Genomic DNA, 14,181 nt, shown 5'->3' with positions numbered 1-14,181 from the left:
GGAGACAGCCAACAGTGGCAGCTCTGGAGAAGGAAGCAGCAAGAGAGATACTTGTTCGCAGGCCAGATATGAGCCCTGTATGGGCTGGTTCTGGCCTGCAGGCCATATGTTTGACACCCCTGCTCTAGGCGAACATTTTGGTGCACATCTGAGTGATGCTCACACTGTTTAAAAAAGCAAGGGTATCTAAGATACTGTAAAATTTCTTTGGGTCTCTGAGATCTGGAGTAGAAAACTGGAAAAGTTCTACTAGGGTAAAGGGATCGGTTTTGCGCATACCTATTTTGACCTTAGTGAAATAATTACTTCTGGTAGGAGAAGGCAATTCACTTGTGCTTTTGTTTCATACCTGAAAGGTAATAACTCCTAACATTTCTGGGGAAACTTCAGAAACATAGTGAAATATGGAAAAACAATTGGATATGGTCCTCCCTCGGTATAAGCTCTACAGTCGGGACAAGGAGGGACATGTTGGGGGAGGTGTTGCATTGTATATCAGAGAATGAAGAGTCAACTACATTGGAAAACATTAGGGGAATGAAGGGAATGAAAGCATTAGCTTTCTTCGCAGTCACATGTGCTGTTGTCAAGCCAAGTCCCTCCCATTCTATATCTGTGCCTTTGATTTTTTGTACCTAAGTGTAAGACTTTGCACTTATATCTATTAAAATTCATTTTATTTGTCTCAGCCCACTGTTCCAGCCTATCAATATCATTTTGAATCCTGACTCTGTCTTCTTCAGAATTAGCAATCCCACCCAGCTTCGTGTCATCTGCAGATTTGATAAGCATCTCCTCTATGTCTTCCTCCAGGTCATTTATAAAAACATTGAACAACACCGGGCCCAGGACCAATGTTCCCTCGAAGCTGTGGAGTCTTGTGAGCAAAAACTCTATTTTGTGAGCGGCTAGCATTAAAGTTGTGAGCAAGTGTCTACTGCATAAATTAGTTTGCTCTGGAGCCCTCCTTCGTGAGCGAAGACAAAAATGTGTGAGCCGGAGGCTAAAAAACTGTGAGCTAGCTCACCCTAACTCAGCTTAGAAGGAACACTGCCCAGGACTGAGCCCTGCAGAACTCCACTCGAGACTTCCCTCCACGTAGACGCAGAGCCATTTACGAGCACTTGTTGGGTACGATTTTTCAACCAACCCATGAATCCATCCAACGGTTGCACAATCCAGCCCACACTTAACAAGCTTATCCTCAAGGATATAATGAGAAACTTTGTCAAATGCTTTACTGAAATCTAGATACACTATATCCACAGCATTGCTAGAGTCAACCATTTTAGTAACTCTGTCAACAAAGGAGATAAGGTCGGTCTGGCATGATTTATTCTTGATAAACCCATGCTGGCTACTACCAATTAACTCATTCCATTCAAAGTGATCACAGACAGAGCATTTAATAATTTTTCCAGGTATTGATGTCAAACTGACAGGCCTGTAATTTCCTGGGTCCATCTTTTTTCCCTTCTTGAAGATCGGGACAACATTCGCTCTTCTCCAGTCTTCCGGCACAACACCAGTACTCCAGGACATATCAAAGATTAGTGCCAGAGGCTTTGAAATAACATCTGCAATTTCTTTTAGCACCTTGGGATGCAAGCCATCTGGCCCTGGAGATTTGAAAATATTTGGCAGCTAGATGCCCTCTAACCATTTCCTTACTTACTCCGGACTGGCAGTTCCTCCTTCCTTCATATGCCCTGCATTCTTCAGTTTGTATATAGCTCTCCTTATGGTTAAAGACTGACACAAAGTGAGAGTTAAGTAATTCCACTTTGTCTTCATCCCTTGTTAAGGCTTGACCGTCTTCCCCTAGCAATGAGCTTACCCCATCCCTGTTCTTCTTTTTTCTCCAAATATAGGCATAAAAACCTTTCTTGTTATTTTTAGCATCCCTCGCAAATCTCAGCTCCATTTGCGCTTTAGTCTTTCTGACACCATCCCTACAGATTCGATCCTGCTTCTTATACTCACCCTCAGTAATTTGTCCCTCCTTCCATTTCCTGTAAATTTCCCTTTTTAGTCTCAGCTCTTCAGAGAGTTCCTTGTTCAGCCACCTCGGCTTCATTACCCATCTCCCACCTTTCTTTCTCACCAGGACAGTTTACGTTTGTGCTTTAAGGACTTCATTTTTCAGCATCTCCCATCGTTCCTGTGCAGATTTCCCCCTCAACATTTCCAGCCATGGGATCCTAACTAATATTTCTCTGACTTTTTGAAATCAGCTTTCCTGAAGTCCAGGATACGAGTCCTACTATGTCCTGGTTTCATATCCTTCTCTATGTCAAATTCCAAGCTGACATGATCACTATTCCCCAAGGATCCCACAACATTCACGTCATCAACCAGTTATTCCCTGTTAGTCAGGATTAAATCTAGGATAGCAGATCCTCTGGTTTCCACCTCCACCTTTTGAGAAATGAAGTTGTCCGCCAGACTATTCAAGAATCTACGGGATGCTCCATGTCTAGCAGAATATCCTTCAATTGCTGTGCTCCATATATGAGACTCATCCCACCAAGTCTCAGTGATACCTATCAGATCATACTTACTTTCCAATATTTGAAGTTCAAGTTCATCCTGTTTATTTCCCATACTCTGTGCATTAGTATAAAGACATCTAAGTGTACAGACATCCTTTCCTACCATAGGTCCCTTTGAATTTATCTGAAAATTACTAAACTCACCTCTCCCGTTCATTTATTCTCTGATTGCTCCCTTTCTTGAACTTAGTGTTGGGGATGCCGCACAACATCAGGCTTTTTCTTCCCACCCCCGATGGCTTCAGTTTAAAGCCCTCCTGATCAGGTTCACAAGTCTTCCAGCAAAGACATTCCTCCTATTCTTTGTAAGGTGCACCCCATCCATCGCCAGCAGTCCCTCATGTCAGAGGTACATACAATGGTCCAGGAAGCCAAATCCCTCTCGACAGCACCATCTACGTAACCAGCCATTCACCTCCAGTATCCTGTTCTCCCTTCCAGCTCCATGGCCCTCAACGGTTAAAATGGAGAACACCATCTGTGCCTCCAGAACTTTCACCTTGTCCCAGAGCCCCATAGTCTTTGGCGATCCATTCAAGGTTTCTTTGGGCCGTATTGTTTGTTCCCACATGGATCAGCAGGAGTGGGTAGCGGTCAGAGGTTCTGACCAGTCTTGTAATTCTCTCAGTCACATCTCGGATACATGCTCCAGGAAGACAACAAACCTCGAGATTCCTTGTCCGGTCTGCACACAACTTCTTCTGTCCCTCTCAGTAGGGAGTCACCAACCAACACTACTTGTCTCTTCCTCTGCGGGATAGCTTGGTTCCTTCTCTGCCTATGTGTTTGTGTGCCAGTTACATCCTTTCTATCTCGGAGTGTGGTATTCTGATCATCCACCATCAGAAGCGGCTGGTAGCAATTTTGCAGCTCCACTGGCTGTGAGTGTTTCCTGATTATCTTATTCCTCAAAGTCACATTCTTCCACTCTCCCACCTGTTCCTTGTTACTTCCTTCCTCTTGCTTAGGATTTCCTAGCTCTTGCCGTTCTCTCAGGAGCCCCTCTTCTGTCATGTCTAAAAACCTTTCTGCCTCCCTGATGTTCCTCAGTGTACAGATTTGTGCCTCGAGTTCTCCCACCTCCTCAAGCATTCTTATAAGCTTGCACTTGCAACATTTCCTGGCATGGCAGAAAAATGATCATGGCGCAACCCTGGCAGGTCACTGGAATAGATCCTTCGTTATCCATCTTCCTAGGAGCAATGCTATCTTCTACAGCCCCAGGAACTTCCCTCAAAGTCCGATGTAAACTCTTGTTGTGGTATTGTACCCTGAAAACTTTGACCAAATAGCTACCTTGCCAGCAGTTCTCTCTCCAAACTCAACAGCAAGCCTCTACTCAGGTTCTTACAAGGCCTCCAAGTAATACCCACAGGCTAAGACCCACAGGGCAAGAGCCCTTTGGCACGTGCAAAATACTCGTGCCTCTGGCGAGGAGCAGCCTTTTGCTTCAAAAGGCCCCTTCCTGCCAAGCACGGCAGAGCCCAGCACAATAGGGGGCAGGGCTTACAATCAACAGCAACTCACTCAGCCTCCAACAACCCCCAAATCACAAACAGCCCCAAACAGACTTAAACAGAACCACTCTCTATCAGGCTACAAAGAACCCAACTCTCTCTCAGCTCCCACACAGCAGCTAGGAAGGCAAAGGGAGAAAGAAAAATCCCTTACCTTTTAGCAGCAACTCACCATGTGCTCTCCACTCCTCGCCTCAGCCCAGCTGAAGGAAATAAGGGAGGTGACTGAAGCAGATAAAGCTGTGGTACTAGGCAACTTCATGTCTCCTCATCTTGGTAAACATGTTCTTGAACCATGCTGTAGAAATGAGGTTCCTTGACATTATAAATAACTATGCACTGGAACAGCAAGGGGACTGCAAGGAGAAGGACATGTGAACAATGTAGCTGGTGTGTAGGGGTATTTTGGGAGATGTGGTTTGATAAATATATATATAACTAGTATATATGCTCCAAATGTATGTTCCTACACAGGAGTTCTGCTGCCAGATTTATCAACTCTAGTCAGTCAAGAGTCTTACTGCTTCACTTCCGTAGTGTACTATTGAAATGCTTGTACATTCTCTTGCCCCTACTGCAGCTCTCTAGCCTTCATTTCACCCACTGATTTGAATGCTTACGTCATGAATGACTGGGTTGGTGCAATATCCTAATGGAACAGCCTTGGCTACTTCTTCTGCCAAGAAATATTTGCAGCCAACTTCTGTGCATGTTTACTTCAAAGTAAGTTTACTAATTCCACTGGGACTATCTAGCAAGTGAATGTGCATAAGATTTCATTGTATGATAGTGAGGAGTTAAAATCTGGCTGCAAGTAGGAAAATCCAATATATCTTGTGCAGTATAGCATTACAAAAGAAGGATCTACCCTTTTTCCATTCAGCACAAGAAAATTTTCAAAACAGTCTTTTAATGAATTTGACAGCACTCGTAAAGCTTCACTGTATCATAACACCTTCCCGTGCTAAAGGCTTATTACAGATTGTTGAGCAGATTTTATATATTCATATCCACATCTGAGCTCAGCTGTTGTGTATTCAGTTTTTCTCATTAGTGGCTTCTTTCAGAAATGCCAGTCTATTATGCATTGGGAACCAGACTGCTTTCTAAATTGTTATAAACAAACCCTCTTGGGAAAATAATGACATATGACAAACGTATGACAGCTGGACTCTAATAGGATGCGAATGTGTATCACAGTACAATTTCATAGGCTATAATACACATCTTCCTCATGATTATGCACGCTATTTTTTAAAAAAATTATGATGTCTCTGTGGTACCTATAGCAATTACATTAAATACAACATTAAGACAGCATTTAATGTATTTACTGCAGACTCTCAGCATGCTTCAACAGCTGGAAAATGCCCACATAATATAATCAAAAGGTGCTCTATGGGTCATGTTTGTGGAATCCCATCTTTTAAATAATCATTCAGCCATCACGGGCACTAAAGAGCACACAGCTGTTAACTCTAATATCAATTTCCTGTAAGAAAGCAAGCATAAAATACTACTTAAGATATACTATAACCTATTAAAATCAATATTAGCTTTGCACGGATTCTTTTACATAGATTTTACACACAGTCCTTACTTGGAGAATAGTGAGGTAGAGAGACTTAAGGATAGTTGGGTTTCTCATATACTGTCACAAGTCCCTCCTGTTCCTTCAGGATGGGCCTCAAAAGGTTGGGGAAACTCTACTTGGCAATATCCCTGTTGAGTCCTGGGGAGGTTTTTGTTCCAAGTGTTGTAATAACTTGTAATTCAGCAATTTCCCTTTCCATTCTGTTCCTGAAGTTCTTTTGTAATAAAACAGCTTCTTTGAGGTCATCCATTGAATGTCCTGGAAGGTTAAAACGTTCTCGTACAGGTTTCTCAATCTTATGACATTACTCATACCTTTCTTATATTAGTGTTACATGGATGGCATTTTTATTGTCTGGACACATGGTAAAGAACCCTTGGACACATTCCACCAGGCATTCAATGATTTTCACCCCACCTGACTATGAACCAATCCATGCAAGAAATAAATTTTCTGGACACTACTATAAAAGTACACAATGGATGCATAGACACCACCTTATACTGGAAACCTACTGACCGACAAACATACCTACATGTAATTACAAGTTATTACAACACTTGGAACAAAAACCTCCCCAGGACTCAACAGGGATATTGGATTTTTATCCCATTACATATGCTAACTCATTCAGTCCTCACATATGTACTCTCAACAAGAAGGACTATAAATCCTCTATATTTTAGTGTACTTCTTTTTCAGAATAGTATATTAGTATACTGAATGTATGTCTGCTGACAACATTACATCCAGCTCAAAATATACTGTTAAGTGCCGTTCACCTCAGAGGAGATAATTAAAATTCTGTTACTTCCCACAATTAGAGAAGACACTTTTAGACATTTATCTGCTACTGTGACATATTTATTGCTTTGCAACTGTTGACCTTATAACCTTAACTTGTTATTTAGTTTTTCACTTTGCATAACTTAAACATCATCATGTTACATGTTAATTTGTTAGCATATTGTGGGGCCATGCGGGTGCCCATGGCTATCTTTCACCCCACCCACTCATGTCACAATTCCTAGGGAAAATCACTGGAAAAACATTAATGTCAGCTTTGAAGCTGCCAAGTTCGCCTAATGTTGTATAGGCAGTGGCATCACTGCACTGTTAACTTTATGAAATGTTGGTCTGAAGCAGCAGAACAAAGTTTGAGTCCAGTGGCACCTTTAAGACCAACAGAGTTTTATTCAAAGTGTAACCTTTGTGTGCAAAGTAGACTCAGGCCCAACTGAGACAGTGAACTAGGGACTCTGAGTCTAGTCGCGTTAGGGCATTTGGTTTCTTTTCTCTTCACCCACTTATTGCTATTATTCTTGCGCCTTGTTTGTTTTCCCATATTGGGCTGACCTCCTGTAAAAATAAACCTTTTATTTGTTGTTTACTCTGCCTTGTCCTCACGCATATTATTTGGCCAAATAAGGGAGGGCTGTAGGTCTTGGGAGGGTGCTCTGGGCCTTCTCAAGGGATCCTAAAACCAGAGTGGTGGCAGCAGCAGGTGACACCCCACCGGAGCCATGACAGTCCCATTCCCCTTGTTGGAAAGGTGGTTGCATTTGGAAAACAAAGAAGTCTTTTAAAATGACATCTGAGTTGCGTTGTAGTCCAGCTTTTTCCAGTCTATGGAAAGGTGTAGGTTGTTGATATTCTTTATCGTCCATTAGTGCTATTTAAAAAATTCTTCAGGCTGGTGGTTTTTAATGGTCTTGTTGCTTCCTTGGGTTTATATTGTTTCTTTTTTCCCCTGCCTGTTTGATGGCATAAAGATCATAGCCCCCCCCTCCCCTGAAAGGATGGGGAGCATTTTGTTTTTTAGGCTCAAGAAGGCTTCACATCCATTAGAACATAAGCTTGCATTTCTGTAGAACAGGCTATAAATACACAGATCTCTACGAAGAAGAAGAACATGCAACCAATTTATGGTGCAATCAATTTATAGCTACCCCATCCACAGGGTATTCAAGGCAAGAGAGATAAGCAGAGGTGGTTTTGCCATTGCCTTCCTCTTTATAGCATCCCCATTCTTCCTTAGTGCTCTCCCATCCAAGTACTGACCGTGGCCAACCCTGCTTAATTCCCAAACGCTGATCAGCCCAGGCTAAACTGGACTATTTGAGCTGTTATCTAACTGGAGTATAGATATGGAGGTTTCCTATCTACCCCAATCCAAAGGAAAGTTGAAGATCCAAAGGGAGAGGTCTTTCTTGCAACCATAACTACAGAAATCTTTATGTTGCTGAAAGTGGAGATTAAAGGTTTTAAAGATCCCCCCCACTCATGTTGTAATTTAACTTTCTCTGTGCAAAAATTCAATTTAATTTCAGACATTTGAAACATGAAAATTTAGATTTGAATATTGTTAATTATTTATTTTAAGTCCCTCTGAGACTCTTCTATCCAAGTCACACACGCTAAATAATCCACTTTCAATCCACTTTCAGTGTACTTTCCAACTGCATTTTTACTGTGTGAACTGGCAAAATCCAGTTGGAAACTGGATTGAAAGTGGATTATTTAGTGTGCGTGACCGCAGCCTGAGTGGGGTACCTGCTCTAGAGTATGTTAGTCCTTGTAAGAAAGGTTGTAGTGCAAGGTGAAATAGATGCTCAGTGCAAGCTGAAAACCAGTGCATTATTGGTCAATGATGAGAAAGGTATTTGAGAAAATGAATGATCTTCGTGTGTTTGTTCTTAATCAATTTCAGTCTTGCTTAAATCTTTATGCAGTTTGGTGAACAGAGGATGTTTGTGTTCCATGGATCCCAGGTGAAAATCCACCATTCTAAAACCAGATGGGCATCTTTGGCTATCCACATTGCTCTTCAAAATATCCAGCAGCTAGAATTGTATTTCCGTATCTTGGGGCTTCTTTAATTCATACCAGCTGATATGCAGATGTATACCGGATATCAGTTTAAATTTATACTCTGAAGTGTCATCAGGGACAGGCTGAGATGCCTTTGGTAAGAAGATGGAACCGTTCTCTGTTTTTCATGCACAAATATTAGCATGCCTTCAAAATAAAGTAGGAGCTGTGCTTCTGCCTGTAGCATAATGTGAAAGTGGAATGCTTGCACATCTCTCCACAGTGGCGATGCACCACTCCTTACTTTAAGTATTACACAGGACTCACTTAAATTTCATCTTCTTCAGATGCAGTAAATAAAGGCTGAAGCCATGCTTGGGATCTTTATGATGTTCATATGTGTGTGCAGGAGGGGGTGAGACTTGCTTCTGAAGTTCTAATAAAGATATGCTTCCAAAATGAGCAAAACAACAGGGAAAGAAGCCTCTTCACTTATTCAAAGGATATCATTATTACATTATTCCACCTTTCTTCTAAATTGAACAACGTAGGGAGCATACGGTCATTGGTACGAAATAACATGCAAATCTCTTGTCATTGTATCTTTGATAGTCTGGTTTTTTGCAGTATTCCACAAATACAGTCATTTGTAGTGAGTGAAAATTTAATTCTGATAGTATAGTAAATTGTATAGTATAGTAAATTTACTTACGGTAAAGTAAGTGAAATCCTATTCTGCCTATGTTGAAAACATGGATATGTTTATCTTCCTAGCAACCAGCCTGATTTTCTGAAAATGTTTGCAGCTGAAGTATCAGGAACAAACACTGTTTTATCTGCATACTTGCAAATTATGTGCTTCTAGATTTTGGGATCCATGTAACATGAGGCTTGTTTTCAGGGATTCCACAGACAGCACCTCTTCCTTATTTGGTAAAGAACACAAAGGGGATTTCAACCTTGAGTCATAGTGCAACTTGGTTCACTCATAGTCAGCATGGTATTATCAATAGGAGCTTAGGAATTTGTGGTTGACTTCCCATCTCATAAACTTGACTGTGAGTGATTCTTTGTGTTATGTTACACCTCCATTTAAAATTAACCTGCAATTGGCAAGACTGTTTTATGAAGCAGAAGTAAGAGTTCTTTGTGAAATCTTACTTTAATGCCATGAATGAAAAATCTGAGGTTACTCTCTGTTGGTGATTATAGCTGCCAGGGAAAAAGTTAAGGGCATCTTTCTCTTTACCGCATATCTTGTTGTATATGCAGTTTAAAGCAAAACAAAAATGATCAGGTCAATAGTTGAATATTAGCAGTTGATGAATTTCTTTTCTAATTGTGTTTGGTATGAGTGGCTGATCATTAAGTTCGTTCTCTTATTTAATTATCTCTCTTCTGTGCATCTGAATACTGTTGTGGCCTTTTATGTCTTGCTTTCCCAACACAAGTAGATTATTTTGCTTGTTATTGCCTTATCAGATGACTTGCTAGGGCTTTGTGTATTCATTTTAGCAGTTGTTCATGGCTTGCTCTAGTTAGTTCTAGATAAATGGATGGATCGAGCCACCCCCCAAAAAAACTATGCTAGGAATCAAGGGGCTTGAATGAACAAATGTTACCACAAGTGGCCTGTATCGTTGTTGGGGGAAATTAGCTGTGAGACAGAGGGGGCCAGAAGGGTACAAGGGATCGCATACCTATATATACCAAGGTCCAGTTCAGTAGGAAGACTCCAGATTTAAAATCAAATAGTTTTATTTTAAAAGTTCCCTGATTACAGTCTCATTAAACCAATCAAAAATAAAGTAAGCACACAATCAAGAACTAAGAAATAAAGAGGTGATAATAGCGACATATAGGTTATACTTTAATTATAATTTAATTAGATTAAATTAGATAAGCATATGGAGCAGAGGTCCATCAGTGGCTATTAGCCACAAGGTATAGATAGGGACTCTGGGGCAAGTGATGCTCTGTCATCTTGGTGCTTGGGGGGGTCAACAGTGGGATGGCTTCTAATGTCCTGGCCCCACTGGTGGACCTCCTGATGGCACTGGTATTTCTGGCCACTGTGTGATACAGAGTGTTGGACTGGATGGGCCTTTGGCCTGATCCAACATTGGCATCTCTTATGTTCTTATGTACTACCTGTCCAGATGTGCAGAAGTCCATGAAGAGGATAGCACAAATGGCTGTTATGGAGAAGGAGGCCCGAAGAAGAGACTTTGGGGGTATATTCAAAATAGGCACCCTCAGAGTGCACACTGAGGTGGGGCATGCTCTCTATTTTTATAGGAATTCTGAGGGCGGTCTCCCGGATCAGAACTTGATGGAATTAATGCCCGTTGATGGTCCTACCGGAGCTGGCTGAATAGGTTTTATGCCCACTGATGGTCCAACCAGGGTAGGTTGAATGGGTTCCCAGGCTTAGACAAAAGGGGGGAATGGGTCTCTGATAGTTGTCAGGAAGGACTGTTAATGATTTAATCATTTTTTGTTTTGGTATCCTGCGGGAGGGGACAGGAGGGACAGGTGTTGAGACAAAGGATTTCCACATAGGCATAGGTGTCACACAAAAGGGACTATGTGAGTGTATGGAGGGTTGCTACTGGAAACCAGTTGTAATCGATGTGGGACCTGTCTTGTGAGGTTCCACAGAGTTCAGGTCTATCTGTCCCCCATGCTTTTTAATCTCTACATAAAGCCCTTGGGACAAATCATTTGTATTTTTGGCATTGGTTCTCATCAATATGCTGATGATACTCAGCTCTATATATCCTTGTCCAAATCTCCTGGTGATGTAATAGAGGTCTTGAATTGCTGCCTGGCTGTAGTGGTTAACTGGAGAAAAGTGAACAAATTGAAACGAAATCCTGAAAAGACATAGGAAATGCTGACTGGGAAGGCAGAGGACTTGATGGAGGCCCATTTTTGGTGGCGTTCAACTGACACTACAGACTCATTTAAAAGCCTTAGGGTCATACTGGATCTACCAACTCAGCCTAGCCTGTAAGATGGCCCCATACCTTCATATGCCTGACCTAGCCACCTGGATCCATGCCACAGTAACGTTGAGACTAGACTACTGTAATACACTGTACATTGGTCTCCCCTCAAAATCAGTTGGAAAACTCTAGCTGGTCCAGAATGCTGTGGCTCGACTGTTAGCAGGAGCTAGATGGAGCGTGCATATTACTCTCATTCTGCAGACACTCCATTGGTTGCCCATTTGTTACTGGGCCCAGTTTAAGGTGTTGGCTCCATGGCCTTGGCCCTTCTTATTTGCAGGACTGCCTCTCTCCCTGTGCTTTGCCATGACAGCTTTGTTCAAGTCAGCAGGGGCTTCTGCAGGTGTTAACCTGCAAATGGGTAAAATCAGCAACTGCCTGTACACATGCTATTTATGTATTTATTAATATTTATTTGATTTATTAATTGCCCCATCCAAGCTTGCGCTGAGCTCTTGGTGATGTACAGCAGAAGCACAAAGCCATAGAACAAATGTACAAAACATTAAAAATTCAAATATAACAAAATTAGAATTACAAATTTAAAATGCCAAATTAAAAAGAAGTCTGGATGGTGTCCTTAAAAATTTCATCCCCGTTTTGGACAGCCTGGCCACTTTCAGGGCAGAGGGACAGAAAACACAAGATCAGAATTAAGGGGAGGGAGAAAGGAAGAGGGTGCCAGCCATGATAGAAAACCATTGCTGTCCTCAACCAAAAGCCTGGTGGAACATCTCTGCTTTTCAGACCCTGCAGAATTACATAAGATCCCGCAGGGTCCTGGTGGTATTAGGCAGAGAGTTCCACTAGGTTGGGGCCAGGGCTGAAACATCTGAACAGCTTTGGGGCCAGGGACCACCAGCAGCATCCTATAAGATGCTCTTGTAGCTTCATTGTGAGTATGCCGCCAAATTTGCTCAAGTTGTCTAAGCTCCCGTTTCATCCCCAAGTTCTACAGTATACCAGGGGGATAATCTACAATGGGTGCATAGAGGACGTCAGGGAGCAACCTCATCAATGGCTTCAAAGAGAGTAGTTCATCTAATGAGGCGCTGGAAGGCACTGGATCCCACAGAGCATACTGGAACCCAGTTGGGCCCATTAGTCTTCTCAGGCGAGTATAAATTAGCTCACCACCTAGACAGGAGGTAGAAACACCCAGCCAGGCCTTCAAAACCAAGTGGTCTGACCATGGCACATCCCTGGATAGATCCACATCTATCCCCATGCCAAAGATCAGATCCAGTATGTGACCTGCTTGATGTGTGGGCCGTGAAACAAATTGCGAGAGCCCCAGCACTGGAATGGAGGACACCAGGTCTGAAGCCTGAGTGGAGGCGGCAGCCTTATCTGCATGGACACTGAAGTCCCTGAGAACTCCAAGGCCCATGAAGCTGCCACCTCTAAAAGGCTCAGAAGGCTGTCTGCTGGCACGCTAGGCAATCGGTACATGAGACAGCCAAGCTCTCCTCAGTGTCCCACACTAGGCCAACACAATCAAGACCAGTGATCTTTGAGATGGGGAGTGGCTTGAAGGAGAAAGCCTTCTGGATAAGTAGGGCCACCTCACCTGAGAGACCGGGGGGGGGATCAGTTTTTTTAAGGCGACTGTTTCCCCCTCCCTAACCCAGGTCTCGGTCTCGCAAGTCAGATCCACACTTGGTGCTGCAAAGTAATCCTGCAGTGTTCTAGACTTATTATTGATGGATCTGGCATTGCACAACATAAGTGTTGAAGGGGAGTCTAAAGTCCTAGCCTTCATACCAGCGTGTCTCGAGATGGGATGAAAGTTGGAAAGAGACCAAGCATGCCCATTATCTTCATCTCTTGATGAACCAGGACCTTCTCCCACCACCATTCTTCCCTATCTGTCACTGTTGTGGCTCCCGCCTTCTGGAATGGCCTGCCCAAGCTCCCACTCTCCTGACCTTCTGCAAACTATGCAAAACTGAACTATTCGAGAGGGCTTTTCTTCGCATGTAACACGGTTCCACTGTAAACTTACTTGAATAAATTATTGATACTGTGGTCTATACTCTTGCATATCTTATTGTAAGTAGGATCCTATTTTGTAATTTTTGTACTGCTTAATGTGTCATTTTTTCACTTTTAAAATGTTTATTAAGAGGAAGTATAACATATCAAGACAAATAATTACTTAAGCTATGCTTCAGTTCTTTCTGTTGGTTCCAGATGATGGAAAGTAGAGCTCTGCCAGGCTCATCTCTGGCCCCCTCCTTTGTAGGGTGGATGTTTCTGGCCCTTTTCCTGCTCTTCATCTCTTTTGCCCTTCCCTCTTAACTCCCCCAAATGTAGATGTACCTAGTTCACAATCAGCCCATGTTGGCATCTTTGTTTCCCTTTTACCAAGCCTTTTGGCTCCAGCTGTGTCTGTTTTCCCTGTTATCTCACTGCTGTTTCAGGGCCCTTTCCCCTTATCTCACAATCCTGGCTTTCAGGAGTGGGTAAAAACAGGCTTGTCTTACATAGTTTCCAGAATTTCATCTATATATCTAATAGGCAAGTTGCCCCCGGACTGCGGATCGCTAAATCAGCGCTCCGGGGGCACTTGGGGGGGGGGAGGTTTGTGAACACGTGGGCCAGTCCCCACGTGTGCACAAAAATGCTAAAAGTAGGGGGGGAAAGAGCGTTCCGTGCGCATGCGCACGAAACGCTTGGTAACCGAGGCTGCCGCC

At 42.7% G+C, this 14,181-nt stretch overlaps 1 protein-coding gene across 1 annotated transcript in view; it reads left to right on the top strand.

Annotated features, from left to right (window-relative positions):
- Positions 1-4,242: 4,242 nt before the first annotated feature.
- DCBLD2 (discoidin, CUB and LCCL domain containing 2) overlaps positions 4,243-14,181 on the top strand; it is a 45,466-nt gene continuing 35,527 nt past the window's right edge. Inside the window, exon 1 of the mRNA XM_015410624.1 lies at positions 4,243-4,345. Coding sequence (XP_015266110.1) covers positions 4,243-4,345 — 103 coding nt within the window. The remainder of the gene's footprint in view (positions 4,346-14,181) is intronic.

Source organism: Gekko japonicus, unplaced genomic scaffold (genome assembly GCF_001447785.1).
Source record: "Gekko japonicus isolate JY-2015 unplaced genomic scaffold, Gekko_japonicus_V1.1 scaffold241, whole genome shotgun sequence".
NCBI lineage: Eukaryota > Metazoa > Chordata > Lepidosauria > Squamata > Gekkonidae > Gekko > Gekko japonicus.
This window is presented reverse-complemented; position numbering and strand designations above follow the sequence as displayed.